Here is a 19,444-nt window from a genome sequence, read left to right as displayed (position 1 = left end):
ACATTAACAAATTAAATAATCGGCATAATTAGTACTTACATTGTTGGTACTTAAAGTATACTTTGATAGTGATTATTTTTGCAATTTGGTAAAACTTTTAATATTCGACCTATTTTTACCCACCGAACGACACGTTAAGGTAGATTAAAGTAAACCGTAAGGTACAGAAACAACTCTGGAACACATTTTTGTGAAACACAAGAAAAGTGGGACATACCTCCAAAGTCGGGCCGGAGACGGATATCATATCCTTTCAGCAGTTTGTCCACGGTTTCTTTTACGAAGGACATGTTCCCCGGCTTGTTGGCGCTGAAAAGAGAGAAACAGTGATGGTAACTCTCCGGGGGAACCACCAGTCCGCGCACCTGGTTATGGTGGTTCTAGGGGGGCCGGCAGGGTCCAGTGCCCCTGTAACACTGAGCCTGGACCCCCTGTGGCCCCGAGAACAATATATGATAATACCATTTGTTGAAGTGTGTGAAGTTAACAGGAATGTGTTTTGATTTGTTCTTAATTAAAAAAAATGTTACTAAAATAACATTGCTGAATCAAATACCTACTGTATCATGCTATTCATTTAGCTTTTTGTGGAAAATGTTGAACTATAACTGTTGAAATCTTATCCCCAGTAAAATGTGCCTAAAACCACGACAACACCTCGGTCCCCAGACCAGGCTTAGGAAGTAACGTGATTACATAATCAGGTTAACAAAAAGGTAACTTTTCTCTTACAGTTACATAAAAAAAGATTTATTCAAATTACTTAAATAAAGGATCACATGCAGGATTACAATGATTATTTACATTTTAAAATACAGAACGATATATTACGAAGCACATGAGCACATTCTAACACTTACCCAGTCTTGAGCGAAACCACAGCAGAGTAATTTACTTGAGTATTTTCATTTAATGCTACTTCTACTCCACTTCATTAAAAAAATGTAAAACATGTATTTTTACTGCATTTAATTAACATCTTCTTTAACTTTTAACATAATGCATCTCTAACAAAAATTAAATTGTGGACCAACTCTTTCGGGTACAAAACCCCCCCCCGAAAACCCCCAACAGATTACAAAAAGTAAAATAATATATATCAGAGTTTTTGTTTCATCTACACGTTTTTCTGCAGAATTACCCATTTTACTTTTTACATTTTGCCAATTCGGGAGTTTTACTTAAGTAAGATTTTAAATGGACGTTTACTTGTAACGAAATATTGTTAAATGAATGCATTGGTACTTTTTATTGAATTGGTACTTTTTATTGCATTTGATATAAGTAATCCAAAAGTAACGGAACACAATCTGGTTACATTACTTTTATATTGTGATACTTAGATCAGCTTGCATATTTCATTTTTTACAATATATTATTAAAGTAACCCTGGCTCACCTCTGCACACAACACACCACCACCGCCACCAGGAGCGGCAGAGAGAGCAGGTCCCGCAAATGATCCGATTTTAGCGGTCCCCACATGGCGTGTGTGTGCAACAAAAAAAGTGTACACACTCAGGCAAACCTCCGCTAAACCACGCGGGGCTCCCTCCACATTGCGTCTGCCTATGAAGCCGGTTAACATGCTTCAAGAGGCGGGGGGAGGAGCAGCGTTTACCCGAGAAACAGCCGCCTCAGCCCGGGTCCCCATGGTCAGGTTATCCGCTCTCAAATAAGCATCCACAGGTCCTCCGTGCAAAGTGCTGCAGCAGTGAACATCAAATTATCCCCTCGCAGATCATGTTGTAACTCAGAGAGGTCTCAGTGTGTGAGTTTTCATTATGACTCCTCATGTCAGTGTGCGCGGGGCTATCCTTGGTGATCATTAAAGCCCACGTGACACTCAGCATGTTATTGAAGTGAGTCGTGCACGAGTTCAATTACGTTAAGATGCAGCTCTGAGAGGAGGAGGAGGAGGAGGAGGTGCTTTTACAAGAGACAATATGTGTGTGTGAGACACCTCTGTTTTATTTGATCAGTAGTAATATAGATATATAACAGTAGTATATTTTGTGTACTTTTTAACTTTAAGGTACTTTTACATTCCATTACCTGCTACTTTATACTTCTACTCAACTACATCTCAGAGGCACATACTTTAATACAAAGATATAATCATCAAATAATGGATCATGTATCATTACAAGTTAAAGGGGCTCTGCTTTTTGGGGTTTTCTCTCTTCCCTCCAGAGATAATTATAATTTAGGGATAATTATAATAATGATTTTAAAAAGTCATTGTTGTTGATTCTTTGCATTTGGATTTTGTGTATAAAAATGGTGTCACTCAACTTCAATTGTTTCTGCATAGATTTGTTTACGTCGATGCTATGTCTAGATTTCTCTCTCCTGCTCTCTTTGTGTCTGCTTTAGTGTTTGCAGTAGTGGAAGAAGTTCAATATCACTGCAGGGAAGAGTGAGCTGGAGATTTCCCAAAGACTTTCTCACATACATTCAAGAGAGACACTGCTGGCTCAATTCAAGGAAGGAAACACTTTTGTGGCAGATTCTTTTGCCAAGCTTTGGAGAAACAGAATATCATGTTTAAGACCAACAATTAAAATGACCTGTCCATTGTTATGTTATATTATTGGCCTTTGAAACTGTATCTTTTGTATCTCTTGTTTAATAATTGACTATTTACATAATTTACACATCATACCATTACCACCCCAAACGCTCTTTCTTTACATGAAGTGATTCTTACCTTGTGTCATAGATGGCGTACAGGTTTTTGTTCCCATCGACAGCATTCCTGTTAAAACAAGAGAAGGTGTGATTACTTTATATGTCAGTAGATTGGTACAGAGATTACGTGTTTTGTAGTCAAACCCTGAAGGCAGCATCTCCCTGGTTCAATGGGATTTTGGATTAATACAGAAAATAATGTCTGTGTCAAACACGCATTTATATAAAGGAACTACAGCATGGTTATTTCTGGGTTTTAGGACTCATTCCTGCACCACTATACACTGTCAGGAAACAGAAGGTTTTACACAATCATAAAAGGTTCTCCACTCTTTCAAACCACTCTAGTCTGCACTTGTTTGTATCTTTTAGGATTTGTAAGAAATACTCCTCCATAAGTGACTCAGTTGTGAGTGGGTCGACCCCAATACTGGTGGAGATAAATGCACAATGATGAAATATAGCCTGCTGCAGACGTGTCAGACGTATCGTCTCCTCCTGAAATCTGGACCATTAACCAACCAAAAAAAAAAGGAAAATGAATAGTTGTGTCCCACATACAGTAAGTCAGGCCGACAATAGGCTGCACTATGAAAAGTGGGAGAAAAGTATGAAGAGCTTTTGAGAAAAAAAAAAACTGGCATGCACTCATAAAACGTTTCCTCTCCTAATAGCACCTCAAATCATTATTCCTGTGGATAACTGCTCATGTTTCCGTGCAAAGTAATCAGATTTAGACAATAATTAGATTTTACTGCACAGGGGTATTGTGAGCCGGCTCTGTTGTGATTGGTCAACCGTTTAGAGGTGTCCCGCCCCTTAGCCTATCATATACAATTTGTCAGAGCTATAGCAAATAGAAGCCGACTGTTACATAGTGATGTCACTATGTGGAAGCAAACAAAGGAGTCCAATTGAGGCATTTTGAACGTGGGGGGGGGGGGGGGGGGGGGGGGGATTACTGGCAGTAACATAGGGATTTTAGCCTTGGTAGACCATTTACATGCACCAAAAACGATAACACGCTACAGGAAAGGGGATCCCCAAAAAGAAAATGAAGTATATAGTACTAAGTAAATATATATCACATGCATACATGCAATAAAATGCCATCTTAAACAAAAACCAGAGACCCCATAGAAAGTCCTCTTTCGTTTAAGTGTTGCAAAATGTGTCATAAAGTAAAGATGTGTGGTGCTATTGTTTGTTGGTATTGATCCGATTATGAAAGGATTGTTGTTATGGAGATCCCTCTCATGGTTATCATTGTTATTACTTTTTACTCCCTCTCTCTCTCTCCCCCTCCCTTCCCTATCAGTCTCCCCATCTCTCTCTCTCTCTCTCTCTCTCTCTCTCTCTCTCTCTCTCTCTCTCTCTCTCTCTCTCTCTCTCTCTCGTGCATCACACATCCTCTCTGCACTGCATGCTCTCCCTTCACTCCGCACTTTGCATTGTGCCTCTGGATACCGGATTGGATTTTTCTGCAGAGCTTGCTGTGTGCAGACCCCTCTGAAGGATGGTCAGTCAGCACAAGTGTTGGGAAGCCTTCACATTCCCGCTGCAAGCCCTTTAATCGCACATAAAGCCCGCTGACAGTGGAATTACTCCTCATCTCCTCTTCCTCTGTTCTCTTTGCGCGGATGGCTCCTCACATTTGATGCCAGATACCAGAGTCTGCGTGTGAGATTCAGGGAGAAGTTTGACTGCGCATCGTCTTCTTGTGTGGTAAGCTTTGCAGCACGGCGTGTTACAGGCCGGCGAGGTGTGTGTGTGTGTGGGGTGTGTGTGTGTGTGTGAGTGGGCACAGGGGGGGGGGGTTTATCTGCTGCTGAGGCTGCAGGAGGGGGGACCTTAACCCGGAAAATGTAGCCTCAGAGCTGGGGAATGTGGTGGAGGAATGAGGCGGTGTGTGTGTGCAGGAGTGAGTCGTGAATGGAGGCTGTGCAGCGCGGGGTGCATGCATCATTGTGTGTGTGTGTGTGTGTGTGTGTGTGTGTGTGTGTGTGTGTGTGTGTGTGTGTGTGTGTGTGTGTGTGTGTGTGTGTGTGTGTCTGTGTGAGAGAGAGAGAGAGAGAGAGAGAGAGAGAGAGAGAGAGCGAGAGAGAGAGAGAGAGAGAGAGAGAGAGAGAGAGAGAGAGAGAGAGAGAGAGAGAGAGGATACAGATGTGCAGATATGTGCAGGTGGAGGCATCTCACAGTGTGTCCTTAGACCCTTGCAGGTAAAACTCCCAAAGAAAGCCCCCAGTTAAAGGGGGACATGCTATAAACCTCGGGGAGAGCAGCAGAGGAGGAAACCTCTCCCTGGACAGAAAGGTGCATGCATAGTTTAAAAATATAATACATTTACATTTAAATGTTTCGAATAGATCATGTGCATAATGTAAAAAGAAGAAGAAGAAGAAGTGGATGTAAACAGTCTTCCAGAAAATAAGGTTTACAAGAAAGAAAGGCTGAGAGGAACTTTGCATTATCAGCTAACATCTGTGCAGATGTTCTGTAGTGTTGAGAAAATCCAGAAAATATGTGGCTACACATTTATTTATTTATTATTTGTATTGATTAATCTGCTCATTAGCTTCTTGATTTGGTGTTTAAAATGTCAAAAAGTATTACAAATGTCCATTCAAGTTCCTCACAGTCCAAGTTGATGTCTTTAAATGTCTTGTTTTGTCAGTCCTAAACCCAAAGAAATTCACTTTAATGTGAAATAAAACAGAGACAACATTTTTGCATGAAAATACAGTAAATAGGAGGGAAATACTAGAGCTTGAAGCCTGCATAGAAACATATAGTGTATATTAATAAAAGATATGTCTGATTAAATATTATTTATTTAGTTTCCAAATGTTGTTACATCTATGTTGAAGATATTCTCTTAATGTGAAAAATCACAGAAAAACGAGGCTGAAAACTGAAAAATGACTTTAACACTTATTTGATTATCAATAGTTTGAGATTATTTTTCTGTTGACCGACTCTTCTTTGCATCTAATGTTGTGATACTGCAAAAACATTTGTGCACAATGATTAAAATGTACTGATCAATAAATACTGGTGCTGCCTTTTAAGCTTGCTATAAAGCTGATCAACAATACTATTTTATAAAAAGAAATATGTGTGAATGGATATTATTAATTTAGTGAAACTGCTGCTAGAGGTTCTACAATACAGAACTGCTGCATTCATTTAAATGGTATTAGTTTTTATTTACTGCTGCTCATATAATCCATGTTGATTTGTTTGCCTCTCACACCTTGCCTCTGAGTTTTGAAGTTGTGGAATTGAATAGCCTGTCGGGATAAGTATAGAGTCTTAATTCAGCCAGTTATTGTGAGTTTTTTAACCCGGTGAGGATGTGTTTTTCAGGAATGGGCGATGGAAAGAGCTTCAGCTCTGCAATGAGGCGAGTGTGTGTCTGCGTCCTGATGCTGAGCATCACCTGCCGGCTGAGGTGAGAACTGGAGCTCTGCAGGGAAACTTGAACACACTTTATTTGTATTATTAATCTATTTCTAAATATATTTTCCTACTTTATTTCCAGCTGTGCACTGACTATGTCTCCATGCATGCACACAAATATACATTTGTCAGATTTGGGCGAGACTAAAGGGAACTTCTTTTCACTTTTGGTCAGATCTAAAGCAATATATTCTCATGTGGCCCTAATCCTCTTTCATCTTTCAGACTAGTGGAAGGAAATCAGGCAAAAATCACATTACCTTTTTTTTTTAACGAGACTTTTTTTTACCCAAACGTTTTTATAACATAATGACTTATTTGCATATTTAAATATAACATTCAAGAAAACTTGTCAAAGGAAAAAAAATGGTCCTAAAGAGGACATATTATGTTCATTTTCAGGTTCGTATTAGTAGTATTTTGTGTCTCTACTGGGACATGTCTCCATTTTTAATGTTCAAAAAGCTCTTTATTTTTCTCATACTGCCTGTGCTGCACCACTTCTTTTCACCCTCTGTCTGAAACCAGAGCCCAGTCTGCTCTGATTGGTTAGCTGGCCGGCTCTGTTGTGATTGGTCAACCGCTTAGAGATGTCCCTCCCCTTAGCCTATCACGAACAATGTGTTGGAGCACTAGCCTAATATGTCAGTATGTTCGATTGGATTTTAGCCTTTGCAGAGCATTTAGATGCACAATAACCTATAGAACAGCACACGACAGGAGAGGGAAAACCCCAAGAGCAGAATTAAAGGGTTACATCTTAGTTACAGTTCAATCTTTGTTAAGAGAAATTTGGGTAAGGATGTACGTGTTTTTAACAATTCAGACACCGTTATTGTGTATCACCATATCTGTATAATTTAATCCTGATAAGACTCCATTTAATCTAATTCCTGCGTGAGTTGTGTATTTTCCTAATCATTATCTCTCAACCTCAGCCTCTCCCAGGAAGTAACGGGAACTCACAAAGAGGCCGAACTAAACGACAACATCACCATCTTCACACGCATCCTGGACGGGCTGCTGGACGGATATGACAACAGACTGCGGCCCGGACTGGGAGGTAGGTCCAAATAAAAGCCTCAACACCTCTGATACTTTAGGTAATTAAAACAGTCACACATCTGACAGGTGAGAACTGAAGGTGCCAAATATCCAACCCAGTCTCACGGCATTTCGTGTTATAGTCACAACATTTAATCTATTGAGTCTTTTTTTTTCGTGTCACACAGAACGATTTTAAAAGCAATGTATTTCTATTGGTAGTGTGTTTCGTGCCTGCAACACGTCTTTTTGTCCGGTCGGGTCTTGGAAGACCGGAAGCTGTGGGGTTCATAAAAACATGTTCTTACTCAATATCAAGCCACGATTATTGTTTTTATTTTAAATCGTATAATGTCGGATCCTCAGCTATGGTTTAAGCTCGGTGATTGGATGTTTTAGCCGCAATGCACGTTGGGATATGGTGTTAATGCGATATGAAATCCGAAAAACATTTCGGAGTTTAGGATGGCCGAAGACACTACACTACCCATAATCCGTTTGGGACTACAGTCCCCGTGATTAATCTTCAAGCTCTGTGATTGGATGTTGGAGTGGCAGTGCGCCAAGGTTACGCCGAGCGTCAAACAGCTCTTTGAAATGGAACGAAACCACGGCAGACTATCCAAAAGTCTGCCCCCCCCCAGAACTACACATGCAGGCTATTGTGTTTCGCAAAATGTTCTATGGGACGTCTCTACTGGGAACGTTTTCGTTTTTCCCACAATTAGAAGTTGCCAGTATTAAACACATTGGTGTTATCAAACGTAAAACATCAAAATTAATAAATCGGGGAAAATCGCTTGGGTCCATAATGGGCAGCATTAATATATACCCACATGACAGCTCATTGTTACTTTGTAATTCTACTCCACTGCAATTCAGAGGTTAACCTGGTATTTTTACTCCACTACATTTATTTGAGTTACTTTGCAGATTCTGGTTAATGATGTGAAATATAAACAACCCTTAAATCAGACTTTAGTTACACCTGAGTAAAATTCAGTGAAGGTTATTGTCAAGTGCCAACAATCAGGCGAGATATTTGATAGTTGGTGCTTGAGAAGACTAAACATTTATCTGCAGATCCCTATAAAGTATATTCATTACTCGTTATTCTCTACTAATAGTTAATTAAAGACTGTATAATGGCTATTTTGAACATCCCTTTCAAGATTTCAAGATTTTCTAAGGTTCATTGACATATCATATACACAACTACGGTGTAGTTATGCAATGAATGAAAAGCTTGGGTCGCAGGTTCCTCAACAGTGCATTACAAGACATCTATCAATATGTGTGTACCTCCACCATTAAACTGTCATATTCTGCACATTTCTTATACTATCTACATACATCTTATAAGAGTATAATTCATATGTATAATATAATTTAAAATAAGTGCTTCAACATAGTTAACATTGCAGGAAAGCAATATATTAGACGTTAAATACTTTGTCAGGCTTAATATTTATCTGTAGATACCCCCAAAGCTTTTTTCTTATTTAAAAGAAGACCTTAACCTAAAGTATTATTTTATGTTTAAATAAAGGTTAATTCGTTTTTCTGTTTTGCACATCCTCCTATTAATATCTTTGTACATCCTGCACTAAACTGTTTTATTGTAGAGATAACTTACAGTATCTTCTTGATTTTTTATATTCTATATTTCTATCATTGACCTTCTACTTTCCCCCTATTTTGTACGTACTCTTAATATTTTTTCATCAAATATAACACATTAAACAATAATTCAATAACGTGCTTTAACCACTAGGCGGTGCACACAAGGTACACACAGCCATAATAACTTTGTATTATTAGTGTAGGACACTTATGTATGTATAACATCTGAAGATGTGTAGTTTTATTCATGTTTTCACATAATTTTACAGGATATTGCTATATTATTTTACATGTTTTACTTCTACACATTACAATCTGATTTGTAAAACAGACTGAAAGGTATATCCGTTATTTAATGGTAAGCTATTGAAATTCTGAATCCATAGATGTGTCTCCCATCACCCAAAACCCCTGACTATTCTTTCAACTCAGTATTTACATTCTTATATTCAAAGAAAATCAGTAATATCTTTAAAAACTACAAGTCCTTTTCTATCAGCTGTGCACCGTTATGGTGTAAATATAACCTATCTACCAATTGGATCAAATATAAAAGTCAGCAGAATTAGTGTTGATACTGCAAGGAGATGTATTGTGTGAAGAGAAATTGAAGATGTTGTTTAATTGCTGATATATTTATGATCCACGTCACGTATTCAGTTTCAGTGGCATTTCTTCCAGTTTATCCAAAGGTCTTCTAATCAGGGCTCTATACATAGAGAACTACGGCAGATATGTAATATTTAATGCAGCCGAACTGTATATTACAATGCCGTTATGTGATGACTTTCAAAGAGAAAAGCAAGCACTCGGAATAAAGTATTATTATTATTAATTAAAACCCAGAGATTATGGAATTAAACAAATAAATAAAAACAATTATAATTGTGTGTTATTGTTGAGTAAATGTTGAGTAAATAACCGTGATGCAGTTCCTTTATAGCCCAACATTAACCGCCTTTAGCTTAGCGGTGGTGGCGTGAAGTCATGTGACCGTGCTGTAGTTCCTTTATAGCCCAACATTAGCCGCATTTAGCTTAGCGGTGGTGACATGAAGACATGTGACCGTGCTGTAGTTCCTTTAAAGCCAACGTTAGCTTTTTACACCACATGAAGTGGTGTTAATATGTGGAGATCATTCTGCTGAACAAAACCTGTAAGTATCGTAAACGTTTGTTTGATACAGAGATTATTCCCTGCATTAATCCAAAATCACATAGAGAATTCCCAGGGAGATTCTACCTTCAGGGTCAGAAAAGGGTAGAAAAAAGCTCTTTTCTCTGTGGATATTCCTCATTCTGAACAATGCTCCGGAACATCAGTCTTTTCCCCGGACAGGCTGAATGTGTCTGTATTCATGAAGTGTTTGACAGAGAGGCATGATCAGCTGTTTGCATCTCCCCTCAGTATGATTTAATGTCACTGTACTGAGGCAGATACTGTGACCTTGAGGAAGACATTATTCCTGCTCATAAAACAGACGCTTCATTGTTCTCAGGAGAAGCAATAAAAACACAGAGAAGCTCTCCTCAGAACGGAGGATTCAGACAATAAGAAGAGGAAATAATTCTCTTTTACTGGTTTTTGGGTCACTTTTTCTAGAATGAAAGGAGTTTGGATCTTTACACCATTTGTGTCAAAAGACTGGGGTTAGGGTTAGAAAAAATGCTGCCATTTTTGTTCTGATTGGTCTAAAGTAAAAATCTTGTACAGACATACGTTGAGCAAGAATTGTACTTTTTAGATAAAATAAAAAATAAAACTTTCAGCAATAGAACATTTAAGATATGTCCTAAAATGAGCAAAAAGCGCTTGTATTGTGTTCATAAAATGACTTGCATATGACAGTTTTTTTGGACGTTTGCACATCTTTAGTATGTAACGTGTTTTGAGGTCTACTGATCCTAATTCCATTGTTGAGGTATACTAGAATAGATTTATATTGTGCAATTTTCCAAACTCACATTGGTTTCTCATACAGCATCTCTGTATAGTACAGTATGTGTATTCACTCTCTGTCCTAAATGGCTTGTTGGAGCTCCTGCCCCCCCCCCCCCCTCCCTGTGAGCCCAGTGGCCGTCTGCGAGACAGCGAGACACAGCGAAACCCAGCCCGAAACCAGCCCGAGCACACACACACACCCGCAGCCTGGCTGTGAGTTTGTGTGTGTGCTCAGACACAGTCACACACAGACTCACAGCCTTGCCGGCGGGACGCCGTCTCAGGCTGAGAAATCGGCGGAGCTGCAGCTGAGAAAAGATTGAGTGTGTGTGTGCGTCCGGCTCGGACATAACGTAACGGCCGTTACATTACGTTACGTCACTATACCCAAATACCTCACTGTACCCAGGAAGAAAAAGAGAAATCTCCAACGAGGCGTTCTGGGGCAGCATAGACAGGTCTTTTCTGTGTTAGAGTTTTACTCGCTACAGGGTGTACTTTGAGGGGTTGTGACTCTGCAGACCGTTTACATGCATAAAAAGCTACATAACACACAAGGGGACGGGTAATAACCAGAAAAGCATGACATGGGACCTTTAAGTTTAGTCTCACAATATTATCTCTTTCTTCTTTTCAGAGAAGGTGACGGAGATAAAAACCAACATCTTCGTCACAAGCTTCGGACCCGTCTCTGACACAGAAATGGTAAGAAGTTACACTCTCAACCTACACTTTGTATTGAAATAAATCTGTTATGTGGTGGGAATATTTTAACAAAATACAACCCTATCTGTTTTTTAAGGCCATTATGTCAAACACAATACAACTCTGTTGAAAAAGGTTAAACTACATCTACATTTTGATGCTAAAAATCTATTCCCTGCATGTGTAGTAATACAATTGTGTATAAATGAGACTATCAAAAGTAGTTTATGTGCAATAATGGAAACATAGCTGTTGTATATATTAATGTATTTATTCTCTATAATTTCACTTAAAACCTTTATGTTCACTTTGCAGAGTTCTTAGCAAAATGCAAAAATTGTCCAGCATGAAGAAACATGTGTCTTGCCTCAATTAGATAGGATAAATCTTAGTGTTTAAACATCGAAATAAACATGTGGAAGGTGTAGTTTATTCTCTTTAAAATCGGTGTATACAAACTATCTTTTTAATCCCAAACACATTTGTGTTAATTCAATTTTATCGCTGCTATTTTCCCGCAGGAATACACCATCGACGTGTTCTTCCGTCAGAGCTGGAAGGACGAGCGTCTCTGCTTTAAAGGCCCGATGGAGATGCTTCCTCTCAATAATCTGTTAGCCAGTAACATCTGGACTCCGGACACCTTCTTCCTCAACGGGAAGAAATCCATCGCTCACAACATGACGACCCCCAACAAGCTGCTGAGGCTGAAGGATGACGGCACGCTGCTCTACACCATGAGGTACCGCTGACCTCTGGCATGATGTCACTTTATCTGTTTCCTGTTTTATTTTGAAACGTTTTTCCCCTCATGTCTATTTTCACTTCCTGTCCTTGTTATTTTCCCGCTCTTTTTTCTCCTGTTCTTGCTTCATTGGTTCCACCTGTCTCCCATTAGACCTTCAACCACCTGACCTCCTGTACACCTGCACTTTATCCCTTCATCAGTTCAGCTTCTATCTAAGGCTGCAGTCGAATAGTCCAAAAATCACCTACTATCGTCTATTCCTATCGTCTATTCCTTGACCTCTGTGTGAAACGTCACGGGGTTAAGGAATAGTAGATAGGAGAATTCAAAAGGATTTAGGAGAAGAGACTGTGGTGCTTTGAGTATCCGAGTGCACTTTCACTATCCGACGTATTTATGATGCGCCAGCGGACGTCATGAATATGCGTCTGCTGTGGGGAAACTACAGTTTTCTATACATCGGACTACATGGATGTTTAATAAGAACGGCGGACGCATCTAGAGACTCTGCACCGTGCTCTGATGGTGTTGTTTTATGCTTTATGAACGTGGACAACAGAGAAACATAAATTCTTCATGAACGAGGTTGTAATTGAAATAAAAAAGGAAAGTGAAACTTATGCTCGTCACCCTCTTCCTCCGGTCCACATTAATACAAATGATCCCAATACGTATGATTGTATGAAAAGATGTATTTATTATAAACGTTAGTTCTTAACATCTATCACTGTGTATATCACCATTCAAACATCTTTTAAAAGTTTAACAAACCCCACACAGCTCAGTAAAGACTGTGAAATGTTGACTTTATTTGATAATTTCAGTAAAAACTAACGTTCATATTTCTCTTTTTGATTATAATACTGATGAACGTTCAAAACAAAGCACTTTGGCAACTTACCACATACGTTTTAAAAAGCTTAATAAGCACCGTAACTTTCATGATATAATTTCTCGGTCATAATCGGTTGTTTCCGTGAACGGCCGAATACACCCTTGCGTTAAATGCTGCGGCCGCAAGGCAGTGTGGGGCAGCATTTTCTCATTTTCTTTCGTAAAGGAAGATCCAGTGTATCCTAAGCTAAAGGAGGTTATAAAGGAAGTTTGAAACCTCCTTTCCTATCATCTAGAGAATTCGAACGGCTCTTATCGTGGCTGCCACTGAGGAACTTCCGGGTAATTTCACTCCGTTAGGAAGGTTCCTAAGAGAAACTGATCATTTGACTGCAGCCTAAGTCATGGGTTGGGGTTGAATTGTCAATTTTGCTCAGTAAGGTTTCTAACAGTGGCGGCCGGCCCATAGGGGCGCTAGGGGCGCCGCCCCCCCTCTTACCACATTAAAAAAAAAATACATATATATATATATATATATATATATTTAAAAAATATATTTTTTATTTTTATTTTTATTTTTATTTTGAATAAACAAGGTAAATATTATATAATTGGTATCAGTAAAATGTATAATCTACAATAAAATCTCGTTTAAAATTGTGTTACGATGTCTAAAGTTACTGATAAGTCACATGTTTCCTGCCTGGCCTTGCCCGTGTATCATTACCCTCTCTCGTCTGGGCGCTATGCACAGCGCCCAGACGAGAGTGCAGCAAGTGCAGCAGAAGCCAACTGTTGCTATCTTTAAACCATCCCGCCGAAACATAATTTCAGCCAATCAGCGTCGTCAAATCTGATGGTCACAGGGCTCCTACGTCAGCACCCGGTGCAGTCTGTGAGTTGTTTGGACTCGTATCCAAGGAGACAAAACAGGAAGCTGTCATACACTCTGGAAGCTACCATTAGCAGCTAATGAAAACTCAGTTTTTGACATAAAAATTGAATTATGGATCATCAATCATTTTTTCAAAGTGAAAGACACATTGGATTAACCTATGGATTAACCTTCAGCTGCGTTTTTCTCGTTTTTGATCAGAATTGTTATTCTGCAAAAGGTGAGCATATCTCCGTGTTTTGCTACCTAAAGCTACGTCGTGTGATGTCTGTATTTGCTTCTCCTGTCGCGAGTTCTGATCGCTCAGTGATGATACTTATATATCTGTGGAATCTCAGTTTGTTAGCATAAACTTGTTTGATAAGTATATCGATTTATTTATACCTAGAGTGCGTTAGCATTTTTTCGCTGAGGGCTCATTTAGACGCTTCTTGTGAGACTTGTGTTTTGTTTCGGTAAACATGGTTCATATCATCAGTTAGCTGCGTTTCCTCTGAGTAGGACACATGAATAGTTTATTACATTTTAAGAAGCCCTGAGACACAGTTTCGTGAGAAAAAAACGGGGGGAAAAAGCCCCTTAACAGGTTAAATGGGAATTAAATCATTTTAAGTCATTTTGAGTATTCCCAAAGCCCCGGTGTTCTGCAGTTTGTGTGGGCCTACTGTACTGTTGCACAGGTTATGCTGTAGAAACTATGTCCAGGACAAGGTGTTTGGAAGTTTTGGAAGATTCATAGCTAACCACACTGAAGTTATGGAGGTATTGATCAGTCTTCTCATATTTTTAAGCCTCAAATTGTCCTTCCCCTCCCCCTCTAACATCACCAGAAGTCATAATTTAGGGGGTCTTTTCTCAAAAAAAATTACCGGGGGAGCATCCCCCCGGACCCCCCTAGTATTGTTTGATCACCATTTCCACAGCCCCACCTAAAATATTTTCCACCAGCCGCCACTGGTTCCTAACAGAGTTGAAAAGCCATGATAAGAGCTGTTTGATTCCCTAGATGATAGGGAAGGAGCTTCAATGCTTCCTTTATTATCTCCTTTAGCTTAGGATACACTCGAAAGGAAAGGAAATTATGCTCTATCACAATTCCTTGTGTCTTCAATATTGTGATGAGAGACGCAGATCATGTAAGTTAAATGGCGTATTAAAGGTGGGGTAGGTAAGTTTGAGAAACCGGCTCGAAATCGCTAGAATTTGAAAATACACAACTGGAGAAAATCTGCCACTTCCTTATAGAGCCCCTCCTCCAACACACACGAACGCGCACATGACCAATGAGGGCACGAGATAAGTTTGTGCACAGATGGAAGGCTGACAGGCAGGTAGGCCATCCAGTTATTTTAGCCGGGCCGGCTAAAATGATTGGTCGTGCTTTTTACAGTACTACAGCTTCCACAGATGACATTTTTTTATGGATTTTTTGTCAAAGCACTTAAGATATTCATTGCTATCGGGATGTTAAGAGCATTCCATGAAATATAACAAAAAGTGTATCTCGAGCCGGTTTCTCAAACTTACCTACCCCACCTTTAAGTGTTTTAAAAGTTATGCTGTCACTTGTAATGGTGTTAATACATGTTGGACTTTCAACACTTTATTAAACCAAAAGGAGAAATGTAAACGTTACTCTTATTACTGTTAAACTATGTCATTTGAAGTCAATGATGTCAACATTTCCCAGTGTTTACTGAGCTGCGTTGGGTTTCTTCAACTTTCTTTCAACATGTTTGGATGGTTATATGCACAGTGATAGATATGTAGGTCTGACAAGTTATGCATATATTGAATATGAGTTTTATTAATCAGAATATTTTAATACAATCAGACTAATTGGGATTCATGTGGATTAATATGTGTCGACAGGAGTGTAAAGGAGGTTGTAAAAGACATAGATCCTGATTTATCTTTTGACAATTCGACCTTAATTCATGTTAATCAGGACTAACGCAGACTTCCTGTTGGAGGGTTTAATAACTTCCTATTCGAGGGTTGGTGGACCCAAATGCAGGTGACAGGAACTTATAACAAAAATACTTTTAATTCATGCTTGGTTCAGACATGACAACAAGAGCTCGCAATATGCAACATACAAGAATCCGATACAAAAGGGGAGAAAACCTTTCAAAATAAAACAGGAACCAATAAATTAAAACTAGCACCATGAAAATATTTGACCATATCAGACTAAAACAATGAATCATAGGAGTGAGGTTTGGAGACGTTGTGTAATCCAATTAGAGAAGAGTCATCCATCAGCCTGTAATAGTTCTTTAATGTTTGTCTAAGAGCCGTGCTGCTGAGATAAAGCCCGCTCTCACTACTCGACTCAGAGGGGGGTCCTCGCTCTGCAGGACGGAGGTCACAGGGACTATTAGAGATGCATGATTTACAGCTACAGAATAAATAAGTAGGCCACTGCAAACATGAGAAGAAAGAAAGAAAAGTGGTTTCAGACCTGAGATAATTCATTTTAAAACACTACAATACTAAAGTTTATAAATCAGAAATTGGTGGAATACCACAAACCACATACACTGATCATTTGGCTGTGGTCTTCTTTTCCTGAAATTATGTATTGGGCCAAATGATTAAAATAATAGGATTATAATTGAAATATTGGCTTTGGGAAACTTGTTAGCTAGCCAAATTGCTTTAATTGACTTAAAACGCACTAAACGTAGACATACAGTAGAAGTAGAAGTAGAAGTGGAAGAGAACAAGAAGAAAAAGCGACATATCGTCTGCAACTATTTTGTTTCTCCGTTTCACAAACAACGTTTTTTCATAACATTTTGTAGAAAAAATAAATTAACATTTGACGATTTTAGATTTTAACTCAAGTATTGTCAAAAAGACTTGGTAAGAATATTCAAATATCCATCTTTGCTCTCAAAATGTAAGCGTTTTCTTACCCTCAGTAAGAAACGTTCATAACTGGTTGTGAACGTTAAAATACAAAAATGTGAAACTATTGGTTATTATATCTGGTGTCTGTTATCAGAAGCAAATGCCTATCCGTTATTGTTAAGGTGAAAATCTATAACGTGCTTCTCTAATAACTACATTTCTATATCAAAGAAGCCTTTTGTTTAACAGGAAAACAGCATGAAATATTCTGCATATCACTGCCCTATCTCTTCATATATAGTGTCCATTGTTTAAATGGTAGCGAGAGCTGCTTTCGACAGGTGTGAAGTATACTGTTCACATTTTACGTTACTTGAAAGTCTCTTAAAGGTCACCTATTATGCAGAATCCACTTTTTGATGTCTCTTCTACATAAACGTGTGTCCCCTCTGTCTAAAGAGATTCTGGAAGTTTCAGGAACAAAGATTCTCTCTCTTTTTGTCCTTTTATATAAAAACCTGACTGAAAATGAGCTGATCAGATTTTGGCCACTTTATAATGTCATAACGATGTTTTGGCTTGTGTAACCATTAGCCAATCACCAACCAAGGTAACCCCCCCCCCACCTTATCACCTGAATCTCCTCCTAGAGCACCAATAGGCGCTTTCACACCAAGTACTTTTCCCAGGAAAAGTTATTTCCTGGAACTATCTAGTAAATCGCGTTCACACCGGAATAAGTCCCTGAGGGAGCCGCTGACATCACTTCTTCTTCTTCTTCTTCTTCTTCTTCTTCTTCTTCTTCTTCTTCTTCTTCTTCTTCTTCTTCTTCTTCTTCTTCTTCTTCTGCTTTGGGTTTACTGGCAGGCCGCAAACAACTTCACGCCACGGCGTATACTGCCACCCGAAGTCCCCGGCCGGAAGTCACCGGAGTTGGGGACTGGCTTCAGTAGAAGCTGCTGGGACTCCCAGCAGCTTCTACTGAAGCCTTCCGAGTAAATCGCCAGAACGCCGACACCTCCTCATCACTCCACCGCTCCCATGTTTTCTTTTGTGTTGCCATAAGTTATTCTCTCTCCGTTGGTGCGCTGGGCTAATGCTAATGCTAATAATGCTAATGCGAGCAAATAAAATGGCGGCTTCACAAAGACTTTTCAGAGTTTTATGGGGTGTGGTTTGCAATTCGCCCAGCCAATCAGAAATTGGAACCTTTTTCTCCCCAGGAAAGTCCCTGCTCTCTAGCAGGCACTAAAAGGGGTGAAAAGGTTCGCAAAAAAAGTTCTGGTTCCAGATCTTTTTGGTGTGATTGCAAAATCACAGGAACTATCGTAACTATTCCTGGGAAAAGTACTCCGGTGTGAAAGCGCCTATTGTGTTATTTTTAACCAAATCTCTCTCAGAGGGGCGTGGGGAGTGGCTCCTTATTTTCATCTAAAGTAACAGACAGAGAATCAGCACTTTTGAAACAGGGCTGAAACAGAGGGGATTGTTTGGAGCCAAATACTTCAGAGACAGGTTTTGTATATATCTGAGACCTATAATATATTGATGAAAAACAGTATAATAGGGGACCTTTAAAGAGTCAAAAGGTTTTATACTACTCCACTCATTACTAGTGCTGATGTTTGGGTGCTTTTTCAGAGAAACACATAACAGTTCTTACTGAACGACATATTTTATAGGACAGAAACCACTTTCATGTCAGTGCTGTGTCTTCATCTCACCACGACAATAAATCCTCTGAATCAAATATTAACAAAGGAAGTTGGAGGAAATGAACGAGGGTGCACGTCAGAAAGGAAAGTGGATCCACTGAATTTGAAACTGCTGCAAATCTGAAACACTGTGAGCCGTTAGAGAGAGGAACATTATTGCGTTTGTGTTTCTGGAACAAAGTGTATTTTCCATATGTTGACCTTCTTTCAAAATGCTCATTAAATAAAATAAAAGATACCTCTTTTGATTTATTTTATTTCATGGACCTTATACTCAGTTCTACTTTTCCTTGAGTCTTTTCTTGAGATGCATTTTTTTCTTATGTCTTGCCCTAATACTCTTCTGTAATTTATAACAAGTGAAAAGTCAATGCACTTTACTCATTTAAAAGTACAGAGGAATTATCAGCAAAGTATAAATTGTCGTAAGTACTAAACGTAAAAGTTATTCTGAGCAAAAATGGTCCCTTTTATAGAGGGCTCTTGTTACAAAATATTATCATTTCTTCTATTTAATTTGATCATTTATCGTTTAAAGAAGATAAATGACAAGCTTGTATATCGATGCTTAGTAACTCTTAACTTAATCTGTAAAATTAAGTTGAAGACAAATATCCTTCTCAATTGTAAAAAGTAGAAAGTAGCTCCTAGCAATAAATTGTATTCGGTGTAAATCTTTGTCTTTATTTTTAAATGTTAAATCATTTTTCAAATACGAAATATTCTATTCTTGATATTTCTCTTACAACTTAATTCCATATATTGTGTTTAACTTTGCATCACCATACACAAAAGCACATTTCTTTAAACCATTTAAACCTACGCAGCAATAAACCTGATTCTGATATTGATCACAATTTTTAATTACAAACGTTATCAATGGAGCACGTTTACAAACAAGATGAAGTTTGAAGTGCATCCCAAAAATACATAA

The 19,444-nt window shown here is 38.8% G+C and overlaps 2 protein-coding genes across 6 annotated transcripts in view; one reads left to right on the top strand and one right to left on the bottom strand.

The window, feature by feature from the left end:
* Positions 1-19,444, bottom strand: part of gabrb3 (gamma-aminobutyric acid type A receptor subunit beta3) — a 57,577-nt gene that overhangs the window by 18,488 nt on the left and 19,645 nt on the right. For 3 of the 5 annotated variants that reach the window (XM_034147942.1, XM_034147941.1, XM_034147940.1), the window contains exon 1: positions 218-309. In XM_034147942.1, coding sequence (XP_034003833.1) covers positions 218-290 — 73 coding nt within the window. In that variant the 5' untranslated portion in view covers positions 291-309. Of the gene's footprint in view, positions 1-217; positions 312-2,709; positions 2,758-19,444 lie in introns of those variants that run through there. The other 2 variants (XM_034147939.1, XM_034147943.1) reach the window with 2 other exon arrangements.
* Positions 4,170-19,444, top strand: part of gabra5 (gamma-aminobutyric acid type A receptor subunit alpha5) — a 42,332-nt gene continuing 27,057 nt past the window's right edge. The window contains exons 1-5 of the mRNA XM_034147944.1: positions 4,170-4,415; positions 6,057-6,141; positions 7,088-7,212; positions 11,395-11,462; positions 11,984-12,204. Of these exons, the coding sequence (XP_034003835.1) occupies positions 6,059-6,141; positions 7,088-7,212; positions 11,395-11,462; positions 11,984-12,204 (497 nt within the window). The 5' untranslated portion in view covers positions 4,170-4,415; positions 6,057-6,058. The remainder of the gene's footprint in view (positions 4,416-6,056; positions 6,142-7,087; positions 7,213-11,394; positions 11,463-11,983; positions 12,205-19,444) is intronic.

Source organism: Trematomus bernacchii, unplaced genomic scaffold (assembly GCF_902827165.1).
Source record: "Trematomus bernacchii unplaced genomic scaffold, fTreBer1.1, whole genome shotgun sequence".
Taxonomy (NCBI): Eukaryota; Metazoa; Chordata; class Actinopteri; order Perciformes; family Nototheniidae; genus Trematomus; species Trematomus bernacchii.
The sequence above is the reverse complement of the archived record's forward strand: the minus strand, read 5'-3'. Positions and strand labels throughout refer to the sequence as shown.